Genomic DNA, 25323 nt, shown 5'->3' on the forward strand with positions numbered 1-25323 from the left:
ATATCTCAGAGAGGAGATTGGGTCTCCTGCTCCCCTGGTGCATTCACTGTAGCTGCCCAATTCCCCTGCTTTTTAAAGTTGGATAGAAATATCTGTGGGCTATAGATACATTCTTAAACCGCAAGGTTTTTGCCTATTAGTGAATAGAAATATAAAATGTTTGTGGGACAGGAGTGTGTGGCTTTGAGATTTTGTAAGGGAGTGGGGTTTTTAAAATTGCTTGACATTCTCCTTGGGAGAGCTGTGTCCCAGTAACCCTAGTGGACTAACTTCCACTGTTATCTCTTTCCCCACAGGTGGAAAAGCAGTTTATGAGGACTGAGAGGGAAAATGGCCAGAGTAAAGGATTAAGCAGCTTCTCCCTCATATTTCCTCCACTCAAACTGGCAGCCTCCCATGGCAATTTTTCATTGGTTAGGAGTCAGTCCCTTCCTCTACAAGATATATCTGGTTTTGCCCTAACCTTCTTTTCTAGGCTCCATCTTTCCTTTTTCTGCTGTAGTGAGAACCCAGTGAAAAACAGCAAGTGACATTTTGTCATGATCATTAAACTCCATGCCATCTTGAGAATGTAATTTGCAGGGAAATATCACAAAAGCCATTTTCATTTCCATTTTGAAAATACTGGCAAGTTGAAGGGTAGCATTTCTTTTTAAATGTAAATCTATCCACAGTCATATTAAAAAGGAGCCAGTTTTCCCCACTCCCGCTGAAGCAAAGACCCACCAAAATATAAGATAATCTGTCCCCTTGCATATGTTCTATTTTAATATAGTTTTCTGCTTCATTTAGGGCAGGCAAAGATGAAGTTGCAAAGGAGTCTTCAAGGCACCTCATTGTTTCTTGGCAAACGGGGCTTATATTTGGCACCTTTTAAATTTGGCACCCAATGCAAGACCTCCTGGGATTGGTTCTGTTTGGGGGCTCCCGAATAGAGCTCCTGAGTGCTGATCTCAGACTCTGCCAATAGTGAGGCTTGCAGCTGGTTGCACTCCAGTGGATTGTTAGCTGGTAGTCAGTGGTTGCAAGCCCCACTTTTGGCAGGGATCTTGATCTGCAACCTGGTGTGGGTTCAAGTTCACCTGCTAAAGTGTTGGTTGGTGTTGTGAGTGTGTTGGTTTAGAATGTTGATATTTTAAATATGAATGTGGTGATTTTGTAAGGGTGTGCTTGAGTAAATTAAATGATTTTTCTTTTCTTTTCCTAACGGTAGTAAGACAAAATTCTGATATAATGGGGGCCGGCTGTTTTAATTGTTTTGTTTTCTTTATACTGTGATTAAGAAATCTGATTTGTTTAATTTATTATGTTTTAAAGTAAGCTTGTTTTAACATGTTTGTTTTTCCTTGAAATGTAGGGAATATTCTGTTTAGTCTATTATGTATATTATGTTTTTCCCCCTTGTATTTCTTGTACTTAGTTTTACATGCAATGTTTATATTACGTTGATACTAAAGATGTTTTGTTCAGTTAACTGTATTTTATTGTTTTTTGTAGTTGTTGCTTTAAGATGTTTGGACTTGTTGTACACTGCTTAGAGTTTAATTTAAATATAAGCAGTATATAAATGGATTAAATAAATAAATAAATAAATAAAGTGGCCTGTGGGGGTCAGGGAGCTCAGGATCTGGCCTGCCAGCTGGATCCTGTCCCCTGCGCTACTGGAATCTGAATCTGTTTGTGTCCTCCTTCCCAATCCATTTTCCATTTGTGTCATGTCTTTTTAAGACTGTGAGCCTAAAGACAGAGCAGGGATTGATTTCTCTTTAGTGATTTGCAATCTGGGAGCCTTTTGTGTTCGAAGTGTGGGATGTTTATAAAAATAAATTTAAAAAATAGTGAACAGTCAAAGCATACCTCTCAAATTGGGGGCATATAATCTATGCTGACTAATCTATGCCTTGTCAGTATGTTACACCAGAATTAAGGTTCGTTCCCGCTGGTTGAGGTCCAATATCAAACAACGGAGACTCAGAATTGTCAACCAAGGCCTTTTATTAACTATACGTTTGCAAAGCGGAGAGCTCACTCTAGACTCGTGTCAGTCTGTGAGGTCTGAAGCATTCATGATTTTACAGGCAGTTATACACTCTGAGTTTCAAGCAGTTGGCAATACATGGACATTCCAAAGGTGGGGGTTAGTCATGCTCTGTACTGCAGATAAGAAATGAAGCTGCTAGCTTGTTCATTTGTTTGATACTTTTCAGTTTGCTGAGTCCTGCTGATTCCCTTAATATTGCCAACTTATCAAAGGTCATTGTTCTACATGTGTTGTCAGCATTTCTATATTTTTATAACAATTCCTCCCTCAAAAGCATGAAGAGAATTAATATATTGTCATTTACTTCTGAATTGATTTTTTCCATATCAAATTAACATCACATACTCAGTTTCCAAACTATCTTGGCTTATATCACAAATCCCTCCTCAACAGGCAATTTAGGGGTTTGAAACTCTATTATCTTCCTCTTGTGGAAGACTATAATACACCATAAGCATTTGTTTATGTGTTATATTTTCAACCATGCGTTGTATAAGCAAACGAATACATGGAATGAAGCAAGGCAAAATTAGTAAAATCAACAGGATTACACACAATATCATGAATCCATTCTTAAGACAAGCAAAATTAGGAAGCCAATTCGTCAACCAATTCAAATTCAGACCATCCCACCTTTGGGGTTCAACATACGCCACTTCCTCAATTCTCTTGAGATGATTCTCTAGTAATTCACCATTTTTTATCTGCAAATACACAACAGTCTGAAACATTCAAAAATCCACAAAGTCCACCTTGCGATGCCAATAAAAAATCCATTCCCAATTTAATTTGAAGAAGGCTTTGCTTCAGGGCTTTAACATCCTCAGCTAGCAGTCTGAAAGCTGATACAGTTTCATTGGCAACTATTTCCACTACTGCTTGCAAACGAATAACACGATCGGTCAGATAATGGGCAGTTCTACCAGCAGCATTAGGTTCCCAAGTTGCAGGCCCAATCCAATCTATTATCCTTTGAGCAGTCCATATTTCTTTTCCCCATTTTTGTTGTCCCCCATGATATATTTTAGAGATGACAGTTCCAGCTTTTCTGGCTATTCTTTGATGTACAGGACCATAGATTCTTACATCAGTCCCATGGTGAATTGAAATTGGGGGCAACAATAGGGCCACATAGCATGTTCCAGTCCAATTGGCTGGAAGCTCTTTATACGCCCGTGAACCACAAACAAAATGATGTCCCAACCTAGCTTTGATGCCCTTAGGGAAAGGTCCCTTATCCCATGGTCGAGAGCCATTAAGATATGAAACAAGAGATCCTCTATGTTTCATTGGATCATACCATCCTTCATAAAAAGGGCTAATGTATTTTGTGCCATCATTTCTCACACAGAGTACTGGTTGATCCTTTTCTCCTTGGCAGGACACTCTTTCTCTTGAGTGAGATAGATATGCTGCTCCCACTTCAAACCATGAGTCCTTAAACCCATCCAACCATGTACCATTTGACCACACCCAATGGAGAGTTTGGGTATTATCAATATACATGGTAGTACACTTGAGATATCTACACACACATATGTATGTCATCTCCTTGGTATTATATTTCCAACAATCATAAACAGTCGTTCCCTTTGGGGATCTAATTCCATTTATATGGGTCACGTTCCACATACCTTTGTACTGAGTACAATTAAGGCCTTTGTCCCAATGTGGAGTTGGATGCCATTTGAGAGTAACAGAACATTTGGATGTTCCAACAGAGATGCTTGTCTCACCCTTTCGTGGATCTCTTTGGAAACACCATGTTCCCCACTTAGGATTTACCCAATACCAATCTCTTCTGTTGGTGAAATTATATGTTTTCCACGTATCATTTACATCTCCATACTGCACATGTAGGACAGATTCATTATACACATGTCCATATGCCGTCAGGGAAAGAGGCCTAAAAGGGAGGGGATCTATGCTATTTCCTCCTGCATGTGCACACACCCAACTATTGGAAAAATTGAATTCTTGCACCACCTTTCGCATTAAGTGGAAGAATGAATTCTCTGGTTGTTGTTCCGGATTCTCTGATCCTTCTCCTCCTATAAGCAGAAAAAACTCACATATCCACAACAACCACATCTTATTATACATTTCTACCATAGTTGTGAAGGCTGGCTTGGGGGAACTTCACACGTACCCTTGCTTGTTTAAGGCAATTGCTTACAACAAAGGCAATACAAAAATATGAACACAATCACAGCTCCCACAAATCCACCTATTGTCTCTGTCCGATTTATTTCCCAAGCTACTGGAACTAAGGAAGGAAATTTTATTTCACTCCTTTCTTCTTGAATCTAATCTTCAGGCCAAGATTGATCACGATCTTCGAAGGCCACTTGTTTTCAGGGTTCTTATCCCATCCCTCAGCAAGTGGGGAGGTCCTTCGCTACCTCCTTCATCTGGTTCCACTGGAGGGGTACTCCCTTGAGTCTGCTGACGTGGATCCACTTGGATATTCCTTAGATCTTGACCACTGCATGGGTTGCCAATAAGATCTGCTTCTGGTCACTCCACGTGTCTTTAAAAGGTTCCTGCTGTCACTTTCGAACCCTGACCCCGTCTCCAGGCTTCAGGAATGGATAGGTCCCTCCAATGACAATCTCTGGAATTTCCTAGAATACCTGTGGAGATCATGTAAAAAAACTGCAGGGCAATTACATATTATCGTAATTGTACTTCCCTCACTACAAAAGACATGCTCTGTCTCTTAGCTATTCCCAACTTAGGTGGTCTGCCATATACCAACTCATAAGGTGTCAATTTAGTCTCTCCTCAGGAGGCTACAACAAATTCTAGTTTCTCTACAGATCTTAAACTCGGTTTTGTTGTTCTTGTTAAGCATCGATCTTGACCAGGTGATTGCGGCTTCCATTGTATTCCCAAAAAGGCTGCTACATGCTGTACTATCTTTGAAACAAAGTGAGGGCCTTGATCTGATTCAATGCATTCAGATAACAAAAAACATGATATGATTTTCTTTAATAAAATTTTCGCCACAGTCTGCACTGTTGCATGGGACAAGAAAAAGCTTTCACCCATCAGGTTAATTGATTCACAATAACTTAACAAATAACGCCATCCTATAATCCTGGGAAAATTCAGCAAAGTCCATTTGGATGCGTTGGAAAGGATAAAAAACCCATCAAGTTTCCAGGTACAGTTCTGGTGCAATGATGTAATAAATCATCAAATCTCTTCCTCCCAAATGCGCAGCTTTGTGCACATTCCTTAACAAAAACAGGGAGTGAAAATCTGCCCTCCCTCTGTGGCTCCTTGATTTTCCCAAGGTTGTTTTCTCTGAAACTTGATCTGCCAAACAATTGCCCTGGCAACTACAGCTTTAGTTCAGCGTTTTGCCTTTTCACTATGCAGGCTGCGGCTGCTCTGCTCCCAAGCAGGTAGGCCACATATTTCAATAATATTGTATAATCTATAGGGCCAATTTTTAATTCTCTTTATGCTTTTCCATATCGCCTCTCCACTTTCAGTCCTTTAAGCCTTGCTTTGTGTTAAGGATTCAGAGTGTTTAGCCTTCACTCCATACTTGGGAATCCTCTATTTAACACAAGCCTATTAATCTCAAAAGCTCTTATTTCTTCAGAGTTCTTTGGCTTGGGGACTCTCATGATTAACATATTAAAGGGAGATGTGGTTTCTTTTAGCTATCCATCCCGCAGGAGCTGCTGTATCAGAAGCTGCAGTCCCTTTCTGACCTCCTTCTTCAGTGGGTATTGTCAGATAACTTGGGGCGAGCTTCCATGCTTTAGCTTCACCTTTTACTGGTTCAGCATATTTGGCTCGATCTGGATTCCCTTGTGCTGCCCATACTTGCAAAGAAATACCCTCTGGCAATACTAACTGATCTTTGTTATTATTCCCAGCTGGGCTACTGAGTAACATCTGATACGTGGAGGTATAGCACTTGGGAATGCATACTTTCATTCTGTCCTTCTCAAAGCTTATTTCAGCTTGCAACTTGGTGAGAATATCTCGCCCTAGTAATACTACTGGGCATTAAGGGGATACAAGGAATTGATGTTCAAGAACATCCTCTCCCACCATAGTCAATTGGGGCCAAGTAAATGTAGCTTTTGCTTCACCCCTCCAATTCCTTCAATTTGAATACAATGGGGGCTAATCAAGTCAGGCTGGGCCCCCAGTAAAACAAAATATATATCTCCAGTGTCCACAAGAGCATTATATTTTCACCCCTTAACTTCAATGGGAATAATTGGTTCTTGACTTCCCCAGGGCGAGCCTGACCCCTATCAATCGAAATCTTCAAATTCCTCTTTTGCTCCTCCAAAAATCCTTATTTTCTAACTTCCATTCTTCTGCCTGCCTCTTCTGTCTTCATCCCACACACCTTCCTTTTCTTCCAACGTTTCTCTCTCTTTCTTTTCTTTTTCTTTCTAACATCTGGGGCTACCAGTCAATCTCACATTGTCAGGGAGTGTTTGGGCTACAAGTGTTCAGTAGAGTAACACAGGCAACCCCCTTGTTGGCCTGCTTGTCTTCTTACCTGACTTAATACCGTGGCTTTTCTTCTGGTCCTAACAGGGTTTGCAATAAAGTCTATATGTCCCCAAGTTGAGTTATAACTCAAGAAAATAGATTTTAATAAAGCAGTCATTTTGCAGAGTCCTCCCTCAGGGTGGGGTTCTGATTCTTCCAATTAAATAAATCAGAAGTGGTAAGCAGAGTCTGCCACTTCTCTCATAGGGCATTCCAAAACATCTGGAATTTCTTCCTGTCCTTGCTGCTGAGCACAAGACCTGGTTAATGGACCCTGGGGTCTATTTTCACTCTCTTCTCTGAAGTTCTGATTAAATTGGGGCCATGCCCTATTTATTTCTTCTTGTATGGCGCGTAGTCTCTGCTGATTGGCCAATGTCTGTTCACTTGCCTGTTGTATTAATCTTCTATATTCCAACAAGACTGCAGGTGGGAATACTGAGGGATTGGCTACAATAATTGAGGAATGTATGCTTGAGGACTAGGTGCTTGAAAGAGGCTGATGGATTATTATATGACGAGGGGTGAATTTGGAGAGTATCCAATAAAGGGTCCTCCTCAACAAGGAGGGTAGAACAGGGCTTATTGGGCTTTCGACCTCCTAATTTGGATACTCATACCACTTAAAAATTTTACACTCGTGTTTGCATTTATACTCAATCTACATTGTGGCCTTGCTTCCACTATTGTCAGCCAAATTTCAGCATATATGACTGAATCCACATAGCCACTTCCTTGAGTTTACTTGCAAACAACTTTTACTATGTCTATGTTACTTCTTTAGGCCAGGCTATGCCCCAGCTCGGCCATAACTTTTCACAACACAGTCTCATTCCTTTATCAGACACCATACCTTCCCCGTAGCTTCCCATGAACCGGTTCTTATGTTGCAACACTAAACCTAAAGGGGTCCCCCTGTTGGATGTTCCCACGCCCATTCTCGGGGTTTTCACCTGGTTGCTTCACAACCCTGACCCAGCAAGCACACACCACTTTTCTCGCTTCGTCTTTCTCCAGCCGCTTCCCTCGCGGTAGGCGGAAACGTGAATCCAGACTCCACACTCACTTCGCAAGCACTTTTGCATCTCAGTCACACACACGCACCAGGTCAGATGGGGATTCCACGTCCCACAGGATCCCTGGGCAGTGGCCTTTCCCTTACCTCCCTCTCCCACACGTTGGTAATGCTTACCAAAGTCCTTTGTGAGGGGCAATCCGCGTCCAGATGAGAGGTGTTGGTTCGTCTGAGTCTTTAATGGGAGCCCTCAATTAATACTCACGTGGTGCTTGCTCTCCGTCTGCCCGGCCCTAAGGACAGGTCAAAACGACCTGGAGCGCTCTTACCCTAGCTCTCCAGTGCGGCCCAAGCACTCGCAAGGTTAACCAGAGGACTCCTGGCTGCTAAGCTCGCCAGAACTGTTACACCAGAATTAAGGTTCGTTCCCGCTGGTTGAGGTCCAATATCAAACAACGGAGACTCAGAATTGTCAACCAAGGCCTTTTATTAACTATACGTTTGCAAAGCGGAGAGCTCACAGTAGACTCGTGTCAGTCTGTGAGGTCTGAAGCATTCATGATTTTACAGGCAGTTATACACTCTGAGTTTCAAGCAGTTGGCAATACATGGACATTCCAAAGGTGGGGGTTAGTCATGCTCTGTACTGCAGATAAGAAATGAAGCTGCTAGCTTGTTCATTTGTTTGATACTTTTCAGTTTGCTGAGTCCTGCTGATTCCCTTAATATTGCCAACTTATCAAAGGTCATTGTTCTACATGTGTTGTCAGCATTTCTATATTTTTATAACAAGTAGAACAGGTGTGGGTAATCTTTGGCCCTCTAGATATTGTTGAACTACAACTCCTATAATTCCTGGCCATTACCGGGGATGATGGGATGAGCTGTAGTTCAGCAACATCTAGAGGCCAAATCTTCCTCACATCTGCAATAAAAAGTGCAGTTATGCTGCCTTCTTATATTATAAAATAGATATTAATCTTCATGCTTTTTTTTAACTGAATTTTGTTGGGAGCAAAATTAGTATGAGCACAGGAATTCCATGACTGACAGAGAAAATGTAAAGGTTACATGCACTCAATTCTGTTATTTTTACTTGTAAGTAAGCTAACTACATTCACCATGTGAACAGATCAAATCCTTGCAGCTCATTGTAGGAAATAGCATATGTACCAGTCTCTTGCTGCTGGCAACTATGTGTAAATAGAGCAACCATATAGGCACAGCAAATTACAACTATGGGTCTTTCTCACCTGATTGTTGCCCTTCTTCCCAGCTGGCTGGTGATCAGGTGGAAAAAGGTCATACTGTTGACTCCAAACATATTGTTTCATTCATACACATCAACTGGTTTGTTCCATTCCCTCTCTCCACCAGTTGGGGTGTTTGAAAATGCAAGGATTAGGTTTTGATGCATCTCTGCAGCAAATGATTAATGAAAGGGAACAGTTAATAACTGAGCATGTCTGATATGACACTCCAGGGCATGATTAATGCAGTGGTAAGAAATGTGTTTCTGTAGTGATAGGATAATAAATTTTATAGACATGCTCATGAGCAACTGCTAAGAATAGTATCTGCGTATATTCAAATGTTCAGAGTCCTGACACAAAGGAGAAGGAAGGAAAAGCACTTTAGCATGACTTTTTCATCTCCCCTCTATGGCAGACCCCTATGAACAGGGCTGGCCCCAGACTGCAGCGGGCTTTTGAAGGCGGTGGCAGCATTGCCACCACTACCACTGGGGGCTTAAATAGGCCTGCCTGCATCAAACTGTGTGCACACGCCTGCCGTCACCATGTATGCAAAGCATGCTGACATGGGGCCATGGGGCCATGGGGCCATGGGAAGTGGCACAGCCAGCCCGCAGGTGGCAGTGGGGGGTTGCTGGAAGGATGGCTCCCACTCTGTGATCCGCACCAGTATTGGGTCGCGGAGTGCACACTCTGCAACCCGATGCTAGTATGACCAGCAGCAGAGGCTCCTCTCAGCCACAGGGGCCGTAGACAGTGGACTGGCCACCTGCTGGCACTGGGCCTGCCTATGAAGAATATATATCATTATTCATAATATTCAATATTATTCATATATTCCTATTATATCATATCAATATTCATACCTGCCAATATTTTCTGAGTGAACATTAATGTGATTTGTTGAAGTTCAGTATGCCATATCTGAATGACCTTTTTAAAAAAGAGACCTTTTTTGGTTTGTTTTTTAAGCACCTGATTTTTAACAAGAAGGTTGTAGAAAAGAAAGAAGTATTGGGTGGTATTCTTTGCTAGTCCTGCTCAGAGTAGACCCATTGAAGTTAATTGACATGACCAACTTAGGTTCATTAATTTCAATAGGTCTCCTCTGAATAGTTGGATATGACCCATTAGACAAAGCATGGGCTAGACTCCAGAGTGTAGCCAATCCCAGCAGGGCCTGAAGTCAGATCAGCTGGTGAATAGTGACTTCAAGCCCTGCTTCTAGCAGGGATTGGCTATTGTACAGCCAATCTCAGTGGGGCTTGCATTTGGTGCCAATTTAAAAGGTGCCAAATACAAGCCCTGCTTGCCAAGGAACAACCAGGAGTGCATTTTAAATCTCCTGATTGTTCATTTGCAGCTGCGTCTTTACCTGCCCCATACTTGATGCTATATATGACATCACGTGTGGGGCAGGGGAACATGGCATGGAGAAAATGGCCTTGTGGGCCAAATTAGGACCCTTGCCAAGCCTAATTTGGCCTGCAGGCCAGAGGTTTCCCATGCCTGAGCTAAAGAGAGAAAAAGTATAGCAAGAAGAGAAGCAGTGAATGGAAGCTTTGGGGGCTGTTTATGAAATCTGCAAATCTCATGGCCTGACTCCCCTTCCCTAATTTCGTCATACCTCCCTTGTAGCTTTCTGAACATTTGCAAAGAGGTAAGGGAGTGACTCCTGTCTTGTTCCCAAGTGATTTCAGCACTGAAGGAATGGGAAGATGGTAACAATGGTATGTTACTGGAATTGGAGTTTTACAAAACTAAGCATGATGTAGAGCAAGTGTGGGGAATGTCTGGAGTGCAGGCTCATCTTGGCCTGCCAGGGAGTCCAATTTAGCCTATGAGGCCATTTTCCCCAAATCACACCCACATGTCAGTCAGCTGACATTACTGGGTGATGCCCGCAGATGGGCGGGGTTCAGTTCTGTTGGGTGCTGCTTTGCCAGTCCGTTCCCTGCAAGGAATGCATTGGTGAAGCAGACCCCTTCAGGTTTGGACTTTTTATTCATCAGTGGTTAGCAGAGAGTTCAAACCTGCCTGGTGCCAGGTATCCCTTCAGAGAGCATTGTAGATCATTCTTTGCCATCCTAGTCTCTCCCACCCCCGATATTTTGGACCACAACTCCCATCAGTCCTAGCCTGGTCTGCACAATGTGCTGGCTGGAGCTGATGGGAGATTTAGTCCAAAACATTCGGAGGGTACCAGGTTGGTGAAGGCTGATGTAAAGAAAGTGTATAAAGGGAGGACTGCAGGGTCACACCTTTAGTCCCTTCTTGTTGTGTGGCTCCTTCTGCCTTTCTTGTGTTTCACTATACCTTCTGCAGCAGGGAGACTTTTCTATTCATGGAGCCTCCCTCTGGAGTAATATCTGTCTTCTGAAGCTATAACTGTTATTATTATTATTAATTATTATTATTAATTATTAATTATTACATTTGTATACTGCCCCATAGCTGAAGCTCTCTGGGAGGTTTACAACAATTAAAAACATTAAAAACAGATATACAAATATACAAATTTAAAAACACTTAAAAAAACCTATTTAAAAACACATGCTGAAATGCCTGGGAGAAGAGGAAAGTCTTGACATGGTGCCAAAAAGATAACAGTGTTGGCGCCAGGCATGCCTCGTCAGGGAGATCATTCCATAATTTGCATTGAGAGGAAATCCCCCACTGACGCTAGAGGAAGGCATCTTGAGACTCTAGCAGGAGAGAAAAGGATTACATTTTCTCTCCATTTCTGCACTGATCCCATTAATTAACAGCCACTCACCAACTGATGCAATTTGCATTTTGAAACCTGCTCTAGCAGCAAAGTACATTTCACAGTCACATGCAGTTTGTTTCTGGGAAAATTCTATTTAAATTTGTGGTTGATTATTACACTCACTGCTTCCTAAAGGGCTGGGGAAGTTTATTTTGGTCATGGTGTTACAAGATGTGCATCAGTACTGGTGCAAATTTTGTTATAGCAATTTAAAAAACAAACAAAAACAAAACAAAACAAAAACCCTGAGTATTTGAATACAATTCCAGCACATCTTTATAGCCCAGTGAGGGATTTATAAAAAATAAAATGAAAAGTAGTGACTGTGTTGATGTAGACACTAACCTAGTTTGGATAAATATAATATTGTTGTAAGTTTGGGGGGTTGAGATGGATAATTCCTATGAGTCCCCTTCCAGCCTCTGATTTGGAAACTTGTGTCTGGGGTGAGAAACACTCTGCTGGTCAGATGAGTTTCTTTTGTTAATCTAATAGAGTGGCCAGGTGGGTTAATGGGTCTATCAGGTGCCCAGCAACTGGTGAATGGGCCAGGGAGATCCTTTTGTCATTGAAACTCTTCAGGAGAGCCCCCCGCCTCCTGGAGCCTAGGAGAGGCTTGTGTTTTTAGTTGTGTCTAAGAAAGGCTGAGAACTGGAGGCAGGCAGAGAGACTGGATCTCTGCACCATGGCTTTGGGGTGCCTCCTGTAACCCTGATGGAAAAGCTGGATATTGGACTGCTGATGCCTTGAACCCCTCCATCCTGAGCTCAGGTTGGAATGTGTGTAAATAAATAAATAAATATTTCATAAATACACCACAGTCTCCTCTGACCTTCTTCCCAAGGAAACCAATTGGGGTGGCGCGCAACAATATGTTGGCTCACGAGGCCAAGATATGCACAGGACTTATGCCTTCCATCGTCCCTCTCCTCCTCCTTTCTCAGAACACAGCAAGTCAACACTTCCTTGGTTAATTAAACATGGTTTCCCATTATGCCTGAATTTGGAAAATACAGCTAATAGGAACAGAACAAATTATGATCTTAAGCTAAAGTTTGATTTATGATATTGTGCTGCATCTCATCCCCAGCAATGGTCTCTGTGAGCCTTGGAGGTAAGCAGGTTGTGTATTTTTGATTTCAGGTCATCTCTAAGCTTTATGTGTTTCACAGATGCTTCACGTGTACTTCACACATGCTTCACATTGGTTAGGCTTCATCTTGAGTATTGTGTCCAGTTCTGCACACCACGCTTTAAGAAGGATGCAGACAAACTGGAACAGTTACAGAGGAGGGCAACAAGAATGATAGGGGTACTAGAAACAAAGCTCCATGAGGAGAGATTGAAAGAACTGGGCATGTTTAGTCTTGAGAAAGACTGAGGGGAGATATGATAGTACTGTTCAAGAATTTGAAAGGTTGTTACACAGAGGAGGGCCGGGATCTCTTCTCAATCATCCCAGAGTGCAGGACACGGAATAATGAACTCAAGTTGTAGGAAGCCAGAATTCGACTGAACATCAGGAAAAACTTCCTAACTGTTAGAGCAGTACAACAATGGAACCAGATATCTAAGAAGGTGGTAGGCTCTCCAACACTGGAAGTATTAAAGAGGGAGCTGAACAGCCACCTGTTGCATATGCTTTAGTTTGGATTCCTGCACTGAGGAGGGAGTTGGACTTGATGGCCTTATAGGCCTGTTCCAACTCTGAATGAAAATTCTTCAGCATTTTTGTATGAATTTCTCCTAATAAACAGGTTTTTGTATACAGTTTAATGCACACATTTTGTAAGCCATTTTTCCAATATAATGCATTTTTGTATGTTATTTTTACTAATATATTCATTTTTATGCAGACTTTCCCCTAATATATGCACTTTTGTAAACATTGTTTGGTTGGTGAACTGCATTGCAAAATTTGGATTAGTGTGAAGTGTTTCAGTTTTCATATTGTTTCAGAAAGTGCAAATTTGCTAGACTGGCTTTAAATATGACCTGAACTGAATTTCTCCCCATTCATAGCTGACAGTGATAGTTTCCTCTGTAATTTTGTTTTTTGCTTTACAGGATGAGATTGCACGTGCACCTGGGAGGCTGATGCAATCTCAATTAAATTAAAAGAAAAGAAAAAGGGAAATGGTGCAATTAGAACAATCCTGGTAAGAATTTTGTGCCCCCCCCAAGAGTATTATGCTTAAAATGCAAATGTTTGCTTGTTAGAGTTTCTGTGACTTGGCTGCATTGAATACAGAGCTCACAGCTTCATAGGACCTTTGTGCAGGCAAAATTGATCAACCACCGGAGGAAAATAGTGGTTGCCTCAGCAACCAGCTGATGACTCATCCTGGGTAGCAAGTGGCAGAAGCTTAGAGGCTGCAGTAATTTTCCAGATGCTTAATTCAGCTCTTTTTTAAAATTTAACTTATCGCCTTCTGAAAGGCAGAATTCTGTTCTCTCTCCACCCTCTCCCCTGCAGTTTGATGTGATGCAACAAGCAGCACTCAGGGGCAGCCCAAGACATTTTGCTACCTGAGGTGGAGCAGCAAATGGTACACAATCTTTCCAAAGTTAAGATGCTTACTTCCCAAGGCTGGCTGAGATATTTTGGCACCTGAGGCCTTCATGGTGTTCACCCAAGAGAGTGTCACAGAGAAAACCTAATGATCTGATGATTGGATTGGAGCTACTGTCCTCCCTCCCCGCAAGGAATCCCCCCAAATATTTGAAAATGCCGGGGAGGCTGTACATTCTCCCCAGGCAGTGAGTTCACTAGCGTCATGGTTACAACAGCTGTTCAGGTCCATTCTCCATCTTTCATTTCCGCAACATTCAATGCTGTGTTGCTGTCTTTCAACACTGGGCTTGGCAATCAGACTGAATAGATTTGAAATGCCGCACAATGCCTAGTACAGTTTGGGTGGCTCAAGGAATATTTAGGGATGATGATAGTGGAATCCCCTCTTCAATTTGCTGAACTTGGAAAGAAATACAAGTGGTTTGGTTAGGGGCCTCTTGCCCAGCTTGGTTCCAGACTCACAGCAAGGAAGCAGGAAGGCACTGTTGGGGTGGAGGCTAACCATTCACCCTCAGACCCACTGAGGGGCTTTCTAGATGAACAAAGTTTCCTTACCCCACCCCTGCACCCCAAATTGGTTGTGCCGGGTCCAGTTGGCTTCCACTGAGAAAGCACTTCTCTCTTGCTGGTATATCATACCTCCTCAGCAACAACTTTTTGTGACTGGATGTTCTAGATTGAGACCCCATCTGCACTATACATTCAAAGCAGTATAATACCACTTTAAACTGTCATGGCTTCCCCCAAAGAATCCTGAGAGCTATACTTTGTTAAGTGTTGTTAGGAGATCCCAATTCCCCTCACAGAGCTACAATTCCCAGAGTTCCATGAGAAGAGGGATTGATTGTTAAAGTACTTGGGGAATTGCAGCTCTGTGAGGGGAATAGGAATTTCCTAACCACTCTCAGCACCAAACAACAGACTACAGTTTCCAAGATTCTTTGGTGGAAGCCATGACTATTTAAAGTGTTATGATACTGCTTTAAATGTATAGTACAGATGGGGCCTGAGAATGTCCTGAAGGATCATAACTACTATTCTCTGTCTAGCGCCCTGAGGCATAATTTCTCAAAGAGGCTTGCCTGTGTGTGCCTGGTTCACGGACCTCTTGAAGCCCATCCAGGGACCCCCTAGATGTTCATGGATCATGGGTTAAGAACCCCTTGCATAGAGTCTGTAGCAGTAAGCAACTATAAATTTAATAAATCATCATTTATTAAGCACTGCCTGCATCTGTGTTGGAATTGCTTTTTAATATGTTTTTGAACCTTTTTTAAAAATAGATGTTTTAAAAACTGTTTCGAAAAGATGTTTTTAAAGGTGTTTTGTTTTAATCTATTTTCAAGTCTGTTTTTATGATGTTTTAAAGTGTTTTTAGTGCTTTTGTTTGCTGCCCTGGGCTCCTACTGAGAGGAAGGGCGGGAAATAAATCAAATAATAAGATATATAAATAAATAATAATCATAATGGTTGTCATCATCACTTTAACAGGCCAAAGGCAGATTAAACTAATCTCTGTTAAACAGTTACACCCCCCTCCCTGAAAAATGAATAGAATAACTGGAAGGAATGAAACGGAATTGGAATTTAGGAATTGACCTAAATGAAAAACATAAATAATAACTATTAAGAACTATTATGGTAACAGCTGCAAGGATCCTTTTTGTTAAATATAGGAAAGTAAGGAAAATATTTATGGTAGAAGAATGGGAGAATAAAATGTGTGAATATGCCATTATGACTAAATTAACTATGCCAGAACCACAGGCAAAAATGTAACCAGTTTAATGAATGCTGGCAATTTATTCCTTACTGAACTTCTACAAATGGTAATAATGTGTTCAGAGTAGTAAATAAATCTTAATGGTGTATACAAGCATAAAAGAAATATTTGTTTGCATATTCTATAATTTTATATTAAAAAAGCCACCTCCAGTCTGAAAGTGCAATGCTGCCTACATTTTATGAGATATTTATTCTCAAATGGGTAAAGGTACCTAGGATAGTCCTTCCTGGGAATGAATCATGTGACTGAGGAAAGGATGATTTTGCCTCCCCCACCGCTCCTGATTCTAGGTCCAAGAGGGGCACTTGGTGTTAGAAAGATTATTGTGCTCCTCACATTTCCCACGGTGACAAAGAAAATTAGCATTTAGGTTGTAGGGGAGAACAAAAGGAATGGAAGGATCTCAATGAGTCACAAGTCAGCAAATTGGCCACAGTATATATGTGTGTGTGTGGGGGGGAGGAATCCCGCCACCACTTCTCCTCCCTTATCCCAATACTGCACCATTTAATGACCTTCTAATCTCTCTCTCTCTTCAATTTCATGACCTTTTAAAAAGCTTTGCTTTCTTAGGGAGCAATCTTAAGCTCTCAGGAAGGGCATCCTAACCCTAAACCGGCCTTTCCCAACCTTTGGGTCCCCAGATGTTGTTGGACTACAACTCTCAACAACCACAGCCAGCATGGTCAGGAATGGTGGGAATTGTAGTCCAGCAGCACCCAAAGATTGGGAAAGGCTGCCCTAAATCAACCTGCCACCCTCACTATGTTTTAGACTAAAACTCCCATCAGCCCCAGCCAGCACAGCTGTGCTGATCTAAACCATGTAGTTTGACCAGTGTCTGGTCAATCAGTACAGCACCAGGGGCAGTTTTAGTGCTAGCTTCTCCTATGCCACACCATTCTTGATTTCTGAATACAAGCTACCTTACCACTCTTCTGCTGTCTGTCTCTATGAGTGAGGGTGAGGTTAGAGGAAGTATAAAGCCCCCCTTCATTCCAAGCCTAGCAATCCTTTAGTATTTAGGTTAATTTCACAACTTTATGGCTGCAGGTTCTAAATACTGTAATTTAGTTCCTGGATGCATTTCTGACCATTTGTCTTATGAACTCCTTATCCAGTGTCCAAGACCCGGCTTAAAATATTTTGTCCCTCATTGCATTTTGTGTGTGCTTGGTGGAATAAGGGGCAGGGGAACTGATCTGATCTTTTTGAACAAAACAATGTGTCTTGAAAGTGGAAGGCTCATATCCATATCTCAAGAACTATGTTCTCTGCCTACTGTCATGAATGATGCACATGCTAAACTGCAAGGTTGTCGCTTTTTTAAATACAAATATCCAAGATTTTAAGAAGCATCACGACAGTATGCCTGAGAAATGTATGAAAAATGGCTTATGGAGTCCTTCCTCCTTCCTCAGCCAGCTGGCAGGTCAGATGCTGCCAGAACGCAACCATCATCTATCATGGTTACTAGCAAAGGTGACATTTTTTCAGAGCTGGCTGGTTTTGCAGCAGCATGAGAGAAGGAGCTGGCAAAGCACTTTGGGAATAACAATGAACATATTTTTTTGCTGTCCTTGACACCAAAATGTTCTGAATTCTTTTCTTTTCCTACAGAAAGTTGAGTTGATGCATTCCTCCTATGAAGTGAAACGTTTTAAACTGAGCACAATGTACTATTGTAATTATTTAAATGTGTGTGAGATTGGAAAGCCACAGATCCTACTGAACAGATCTGTATTCCCAGTTTAGCTTCTAACACCATCCCCATACTGTAAGACAGGGGTGGAGAACCTGGTCCACCAGGCTTCCCTGTTACCTTGCGGGGCTGTTTTCCTCAGGTCACACCCTCCTGCACCACACCTGACATAATATGTGAAGTCAGGTATGGCCAGGGCCGGCTCCAGGAATGCCGGGGTCCTTGGGCATCAGCTTGCCCTGGCCCCTGGCTTGTGCGTGTGCATGTGTGCGCACACGCACACACCTACCTGTCTGCTGACTTTTACCATTGCCCTTAATGAAGATGGTGGCCACGGTTTCCCTAAGGGGATGACGCCTCCACCGCCATCTTTGTTGATGGCACGCATGCGTGCTATGCGCACACATCTCTGCCATCAACTAAGATGGCGGCAGGGGCTTCAGTACCTTAGGGAAACCGCAGCTGCCATCTTCGTTAAGGGCAATGGTAAAAGACAGCAGACAGGTAGGTGGGGGGCATGGGGGGGCGTGGATTGTGGAAGGGGAGCGAAGTGGCGGCTGAGGGGCCCCCTGTAGCTCCAGCGGCCATCGGGCCAGTGCCCCACCTGGCCGCCCTTTACAACCGGCCCTGGGTATGGCGCAGGTGGAGACATGGCTGCAGAATGTGGAACTGAATTCCTTGAATTCGCTGCTGCATGGGAAATTCAATCCTGTTTGGTTCGGATGTACTAGAGTTCATTATGATATGAGATGATTGACAGGTGGGTAATTCTGCTGACCTGTCAAAGTTCTCTGGGGAGATCCCTGGGGCAACTGGCTGGCTCAGTGACACTGTCTTTGTCATATGTGTTTTCACACATAAGGCTTATAGCAGCCTTTCCTCAACCTGGTGCCCTCCAGATGTGTTGGGCTACAATTCCTATCAGTCCTAATCTTCATGGGCAATAGCCAGGGATAATGGGAGTTGTTGGTAGCCAAAATATCTGAAGGCCACAAAATTGGAGCAAGCTGGCTTAGCGCATTTTATATCCAAGGTGATCTGTAGTCCCAGTGTAAAACTTGTATTAGATAAAATGCATATCTATTTAATTTACAGATACTTCCCTTTTACTTCCTATTCTGTACTGACAGGGACGGTTCTAAAGGGCGGCCAGGTTGGGCACTGGCCCGAGAGCCCCAGAGCTACAGGAGCCCCTGAGGGGCCCCTGAGGGGCCCCTGAGGGGCCCTCCATGCCCCCACACCCCCACTTACCTGTCAGCCAGCTTTTTAGCATTGCCCTTAATGAAGATGGCAGCCGCAGCTTCCCTAAGGTACTGAAGCCGCTGCCCCATCTTAGTTGATGGCAGACATGTGCGCACGTAGCACACACATGTGCCATCAACAAAGATGGCGGCGGAGGCTTAGTTCCCTTTAGGTAAACCGCGGCCGCCATCTTCATTAAGGGCAATGGTAAAGACTAGACAGGTGGGGCAGTGGGGAGGTGCGTGGGGGGGCATACGCACACACGTACACACACACTCGCACACACACACACACCGGGGGGCCAGGGCAAGCTGATGCCCAAGGGCCCCCGCATGCCTGAAGCCAGCCCTGCACAATAAGCAGATGTTAATATAAATAGCAAGAAGGGTTGTCCAAAGGTGATGTAAGTCTCACATATGAAAATATCTGCCTTTTCAGGTATATCTCTGAAACCATGGTGGTTGATGTCACAAGCTGAATTATAAACTAGGAATGTACAAAAGATTTGGATGAATCATGAATCAAGAACTGAAGCAGGTCAGATTCGGGGTTTGTCCAGGCCAAAGTCAGATCTCTCTGAAGTGGTTTTGGGTGCTTTGGAGAGCTGGAAGTTAAAAAAGCAACAACTCTGTGGACAACCTGTTGCAAACACTGAAATATCCCTCCCCCAAGGCTCTGCTTGTGTTCCTGTGCATATTCCTACCCCCAAATGAGAAATACAATGTGTTTACATGCTCCTACCTGCCCTAATGATCAGAGAAGAAGGACATGGCACTCCCATGCTGCTGTTGCCTGCTTCAGTGAATGACTGAGCAATGTATCCCTATGCTCATGTTGGCACCCTGGAGAAAGACTGGCCATTGTGACCTCATAATGATTTCGCCTGCCTACAAAGACAGACTAGCCATTGTGACCTTAGGCTGATATTGGCTACCTAAAGAAGATTCACACATACTCCTGCCCACACATTGTTCACCACTTTAATGAGAAGGTGCCATTTGCCTCCTGGGTCAGGAGGCAGACTCTCTCATCCTCTCAACTGCAAGTCTCATCTCAGACAGGCAGGCAAACCCCAAAGATTCAGAATAGACAAAAGAAAGTACTTCTTCACACGGTGCATAGGTAAGCTATGGAAATTGTTCCCACAAGACACAGTGATGGCCACCAACTTGGATGCCTTTAAAAGAGGATCAGACTAATTAATTAAGGATAAGGCCAGGAGAGGCAGTATTTCTATGAATACATGTTGCTGGGTTTCACAAGTGGGGAGAGTGCTGCTGCACTCGTGTCCAGTTTGCCTGCTTCCCACAGGCATCTGTTTGGCCACTGTGAGGACAGGATGCTGGACTGATCCAGCAGGGCTCTTCTTATGTTCTCATAAGATGGTAGAGGTGGAGTCAAAGCACTTGCCACATCCAAATGCATATGAGAAACTTTTGCCGGAATTAGTAGCACAGTTCTGGTATACTCCGTAGTTTTGCCATTCCTCCTTCTTGAGTGGGTTGAGGCTATAATGATATGACAAAGAATCTGGGAAGCATATTGTAGAGGGTGGTTAGAGCTGATGGAATAACATGTTCTCTTTTCCATATGTTCAGAACACCTCTTATTGCGACATATACAGACATGATCTAACTGGTTCAACATTCTGCCTTTATCATTGTTTTCCTCATGGCTTGTCACTTGTCTCTCAGTGTAATGCCATAGTTACACAGTTTAGTGTAAGTCAAGAGATTCCAGCTTCACAAGAACATATAATCTCAAAAACCGTCTGTAATTCACTTCATGAGAAATTATTGAGCTATGCCTTGTGGATAAAATATCTATTCATTCATCCCCCCTGGGAACAAAGTGTTCAAGGACAATACATGATAAGCAAATACCCAACCTCTTGGCAAGGAGCTTGGCAAGGAACTGAGCTCATCATTCAGTCATAAAGGGCCTGAGTTTATGATTAAAAGGGGATAATGGTTGTGGCATCTGTTTATTCTCCAACTGAACCTCATGAACAGAGACTTTGAGTGCACAGAAACATTGTTTCAAGATAATATTTCAGCCTCAAATACTCTACCATTTAAAACTTAGCATTGAATAATTTCCTCAGAATTTCAAATAAAATGTGTTATTTGACTATGCAGTTGCCGACCCTTGCATGAAAAAAATGGGACCTCCCCCCATATCTTGACTGAACATTTTGTTTTCCATTTTTTTCTTCGCTGGTTTTGGAAAACAGAGACTGACATTTCAGTCCTTGTTGCAACAAACAAATGATATGCATATCGTTGTGAGGTTTCATGTCACAATGGTGGAAGAGACCACCCAATCATCTTGGAGAATCATGCTACAATGAGACATTGCCATTCTAATGTACACTACAATATACTTGCTATTCTGGGCCTTAGTATGGTTTTGCCTCTAGCCCAAGTATGACAAGAAACAGGCTACAGCATCAGAGAGACAGATGGGAGTCCAATCTTGATTTCCTGCTGTAACCAGGCACATAGATCTTCCTGTTCCTGGCCACGTATGCCACAGGTGCAGTCTCCTAACACATGTGGTGCCCATGATGTAGTTTGGCCATCTGTGACCTTATCATTTAACACCATAACATTAGCAGATTATTGCCATGTACATGCATTTGCTGAACACACAGAGGGTTAAACTGGGCATGCAAACCCCACCCCATTTCACCAGGTATGTTGGTTGTTCTTGAGATCATGTGATTAGCAGGGAAGTCTGAAGAGAATTTCAAAGCACATTTGATTGAATGTGCTTAAAGACTTCAGGAACCCTGGCTTATCATAGGTTCTGATTGAGGGGAACATTTCTAAGTGTGTTTAACCGAATGTGCTTTACAACGCTCTTCAGACTTTCATGTGTGAATATTTGAACAGCATCTGTCATGTCCAGGGATGTTGGGTGATGTGGCTTGTGTGCCCACCATTGCCCTGTTCCCAGTTTAACCCTTCATGTGTTTGGGTGAATTCCTGAACACATCTTATGCATGCATTATATAGTCAAAGGGCCAGCATCAGGGATTGAGGCTCATGCCTCAGCAAGAGGCCCACTATTGATTCCAGATCCCCCTGACTGTGCTAGCCATTTTCCTTGCTTTCATTGTCTGTTTACCTGCCCATTCCAAGTGAGTGGACAGTGACAAGAACAGGTAGAAGGAGCAGCAGACCAGCAGCCTGTACTTACCTTGCCCCTCCTTCTAGGCAGTGGTGAAACTGGGCCTGAAGCAGCCTTCTCGCACCTGGTGCCCTCCAGATGCTTTGGACTACAAGTCCCATCAGCCCCAGCCAACAGGTATCTCCCTATATGAGCCTGCCCAGGCCCTAAGATCCTCAGGAGAGACCCTTCTCTCTATTCCAACACCCTCACAAGCACAATTGGTGAGGACGAGAGACAGGGCATTTTCAGTGGCTGCTCCTAGGCTCTGGAACTCCCTTCCCAGGGAGGTAAGAATGGTTTCATTCTTGCAGTCCTTCCGTCAGCAGGCGAAGACCTTTTTATTCCGACAGGCTTTTAGAACTGATGGTCCTTAAGGGACAAGGCTTGCAGAGGGTGATGTGTTGTTTTTTACTGTTTAACTGAGTTTGATTCATTTTAACTATGTTTAAATGGTTTTAATATTGCAAATAGTCTGATTTTTAAGGTAGTTTTGTATGTTTGTAACTATATGTGTCTATTTTATCTGGAAGCCGCCTTGAGTTCCAGTTTTGGAAAAAGGGTGGGATAATAATAATAATAATAATAATAATAATAATAATAATAATAATAATAATAATAATAATAATAATAATAATAATAATAATAATTGTAGACCGAAACATCTGAAGGGCACCAGGCTGGGAATGGGTGGCCTAGAAGGACAGATTAAGTGAATGGACAAAAGTGACGGCAATGAGGAAGCAGTGGAGGAATTCAGACAAGGACGCCTGTTCGGGGCCTCTTGTCAAAGCCCCTTCCCACAAAACCCAGAAGATGACTCTGTATAACCCTCCAATATAATATCACAATACTACTACAATAACAGTAGGGCCACATCCGCACCATACATTTAAAGCACTAATATACCACTTTAACAGTCATGGCTTCCCCCCCAAAATTCAGGGTACTGTAGTCTGAGTTGTTAAGAGATCTCTATTCCCTTCAGAGAACTACAATTCTCAGAGTGGTCTAACAGTCAATCCCTTTTCCCAAGGAAGCCTGGGAATTTTAGCTCTGTGAAGGGAATAGGGGACTCCTAACAACTCTTGGCATCTTTAACAAATGACAGTTCCCAGGATTCTTTAGGGGAAGCCATGACTGTTAAAGTAGTATAATAGTGCTTTCAATGTATGGAGCAGATGTGGTCTAGAAATCAAAATACATAACTCAAAGGCAGTAAATGGGCAAAAGGAATACACTAAGGCACTCAGCCATCTGCACGATGAGCTTTACGTAAAGGAGAAAGAGAACATCACCAGCCAATCGGATGTGCTGCGAAATATACCTTCTATTTACATTCTGCCAGAGACAGTCTTCTAAAGATCCCCCCACCCCTGGAAGACTGCCAGCTACTGCAATACTGCAGAAAGTAGACTGACCAATGATCCAAGAAATGAGGTTTAAGTTTTGAGCTGAAGGTGTTTTGCTAAAACCATCACAAACTGCTTCAGACATGTGTTGAATACAATTCTGTATTAATACACCAGCTTCAGCCTGGACGTAAGCCTTGCTGTGTGCAGCAGCCACACCAAGAACAGATATTTCCAGCATTTGACATCTTACTTCTTTTCTCCAGCACTAGAAGCTATTCCCGCCCTTTTAGTTCAGGATGCAGCATCCATCTGCCAGTGCTTCTGTGCCAATGCTTTGGGGAAATTCTTATCTGACACATGAGCATTACAACAGGGATTCTTCTGAAATGAGGAGAGTGCAGAGTAAATGTGTGTGTGTGGCTTTGCTGAGAATAACCTAAAGCCTATTAAAGTGACCGTATCTCCTTATTTCTTCTTCTTCTTCTTCTTCTTCTTCTTCTTCTAAGTCTTTAAACTTTTTCTTTTTACAATTGCCCTAGGACTGCAGACCCAAAGAGAGACAAACCTTGGCCTCTGCCACTGGCCCCGGCACCCAGGCTTTTCCCTATGATATCGTGTCTATTAGGTTGTGAGCCTGTGGGCTGGGACTATCATATCTTTTCATACAGGGATGCAGAACCTGTGGTCCTCCAGATGTTGTTGGACTCTACCTCCCATCAGCCCCAGCTAGCACAGCCAATGGTCAGGGACGATGGAAGCTGTAGCCCAACAACATCTGGAGGGCCACAGGTTACACATCCTAGTTCTAATTCATGTACAGTGTTTAGAAATGTTTAGGTGCTTTGAAAGTGTTAAATAATAATGATGATAATGATAACAACATATCCTACCATTCTTATTTACACAAGAACCAGGATAATTGTTAGTGGATGAGCCAAGGGACCCAAGCCCCAGCTCTTTTCTACTGGGCCCCAGATCTCCTGCCCCTTTTTCTCCCCCTCCTTTTTTAAAAACAAAAAACAAAAACCTTAAAATGTTTTAACTTTGCTTACAGGGCAGCTGGGTGCCCTGCTAAGTGCGGTGCTGTCCATATCAATTTGCTCAGAGGCATTAATACATATAAATTAGCATATGCAAAATTGTGTCATAGGCCTGTGTGTTGAGTCGTTTTAGCAATGAGAAGAACTCAAATACCACACAATAACTATAAAAATCAGTAAAAAACATAAACTAGATGATACACCAAAAATTAAAGCCAATGAAGTTCTTACATAGATGGGGATTCTGGGCCAGAGCCCATTTATATGAAGCACAACTTAACATTACGGAAGATAAACACAGTGTCTCTCTCTCTCTCTCCTGTGTTCAGGATAGCAGAATTTAGGGTGAAGTGGGTGGGTAACAGAACAATTTCTTCACTAAATACCCTTAGTGGCAATGGAATATCACACCAGCCAGGCGCTGTTACATGGGAAGAAGTGGTTGTTGTTGTTGTTGATGTTGATGTTGTTGTTGTTTTGTATTATTATTGCTGTTTTAAATGGGTCTGATCATTCAAGTATCTATACTCTAGGATACCTTTATGTTAATGATGTAAGATGGAAAATCTTCTGCAGAAGCTATTTCTGTTGGCCAAAGCCAAATAAAGATCCAGACCTATTTAGAAATGCTCATGCATATTGCAAGAAGTAAAAAGTGGCTAAAAGAAGCTTGCCATTGATATTACTGGCCTTCTCAAGCATCAGGAGACTTATGTATTGATTTGCTTGTCCAAGGATACGCTACCAGCTGGCAGAAAACTTTTGACAAGCAGACAATTTCATGTTTGCAGTGCCATTAAAAAAAGAGAAATGCAACAGTGCTATCTAAAAATGCCAAAAATAGGT

The 25323-nt window shown here is 42.7% G+C and overlaps 2 protein-coding genes across 5 annotated transcripts in view; one reads left to right on the forward strand and one right to left on the reverse strand.

The window, feature by feature from the left end:
* Positions 1–1997: 1997 nt before the first annotated feature.
* On the reverse strand, positions 1998–8997 carry LOC133385381 (uncharacterized). 3 transcript variants are annotated; one of them, XM_061628273.1, is made up of 2 exons: positions 8837–8997; positions 1998–4674 (listed from the first exon to the last, which is right to left on the reverse strand). In XM_061628273.1, exon 2 carries the CDS (start codon positions 4151–4153, stop codon positions 2732–2734), a length of 1422 nt encoding a protein of 473 aa, XP_061484257.1. In that variant the 5' UTR covers positions 4154–4674; positions 8837–8997; the 3' UTR covers positions 1998–2731. The 3 variants fall into 3 exon arrangements, with proteins under 3 accessions (XP_061484257.1, XP_061484258.1, XP_061484260.1); XM_061628274.1 differs by having other exon boundaries at positions 1998–4696; XM_061628276.1 differs by lacking the exon at positions 8837–8997 and adding an exon at positions 6576–6660.
* Positions 5279–25323, forward strand: part of LOC133385382 (lymphotactin-like) — a 104718-nt gene continuing 84673 nt past the window's right edge. Inside the window, exons 1-2 of one of the 2 annotated variants that reach the window (XM_061628278.1) lie at positions 5380–5451; positions 13674–13765. In XM_061628278.1, the coding sequence (XP_061484262.1) occupies positions 13743–13765 (23 nt within the window). In that variant the 5' untranslated portion in view covers positions 5380–5451; positions 13674–13742. Of the gene's footprint in view, positions 5452–13673; positions 13766–25323 lie in introns of both variants that reach the window. The other variant, XM_061628277.1, reaches the window with a different exon arrangement.

Source organism: Rhineura floridana, chromosome 5 (assembly GCF_030035675.1).
Source record: "Rhineura floridana isolate rRhiFlo1 chromosome 5, rRhiFlo1.hap2, whole genome shotgun sequence".
Lineage (NCBI taxonomy): Eukaryota > Metazoa > Chordata > Lepidosauria > Squamata > Rhineuridae > Rhineura > Rhineura floridana.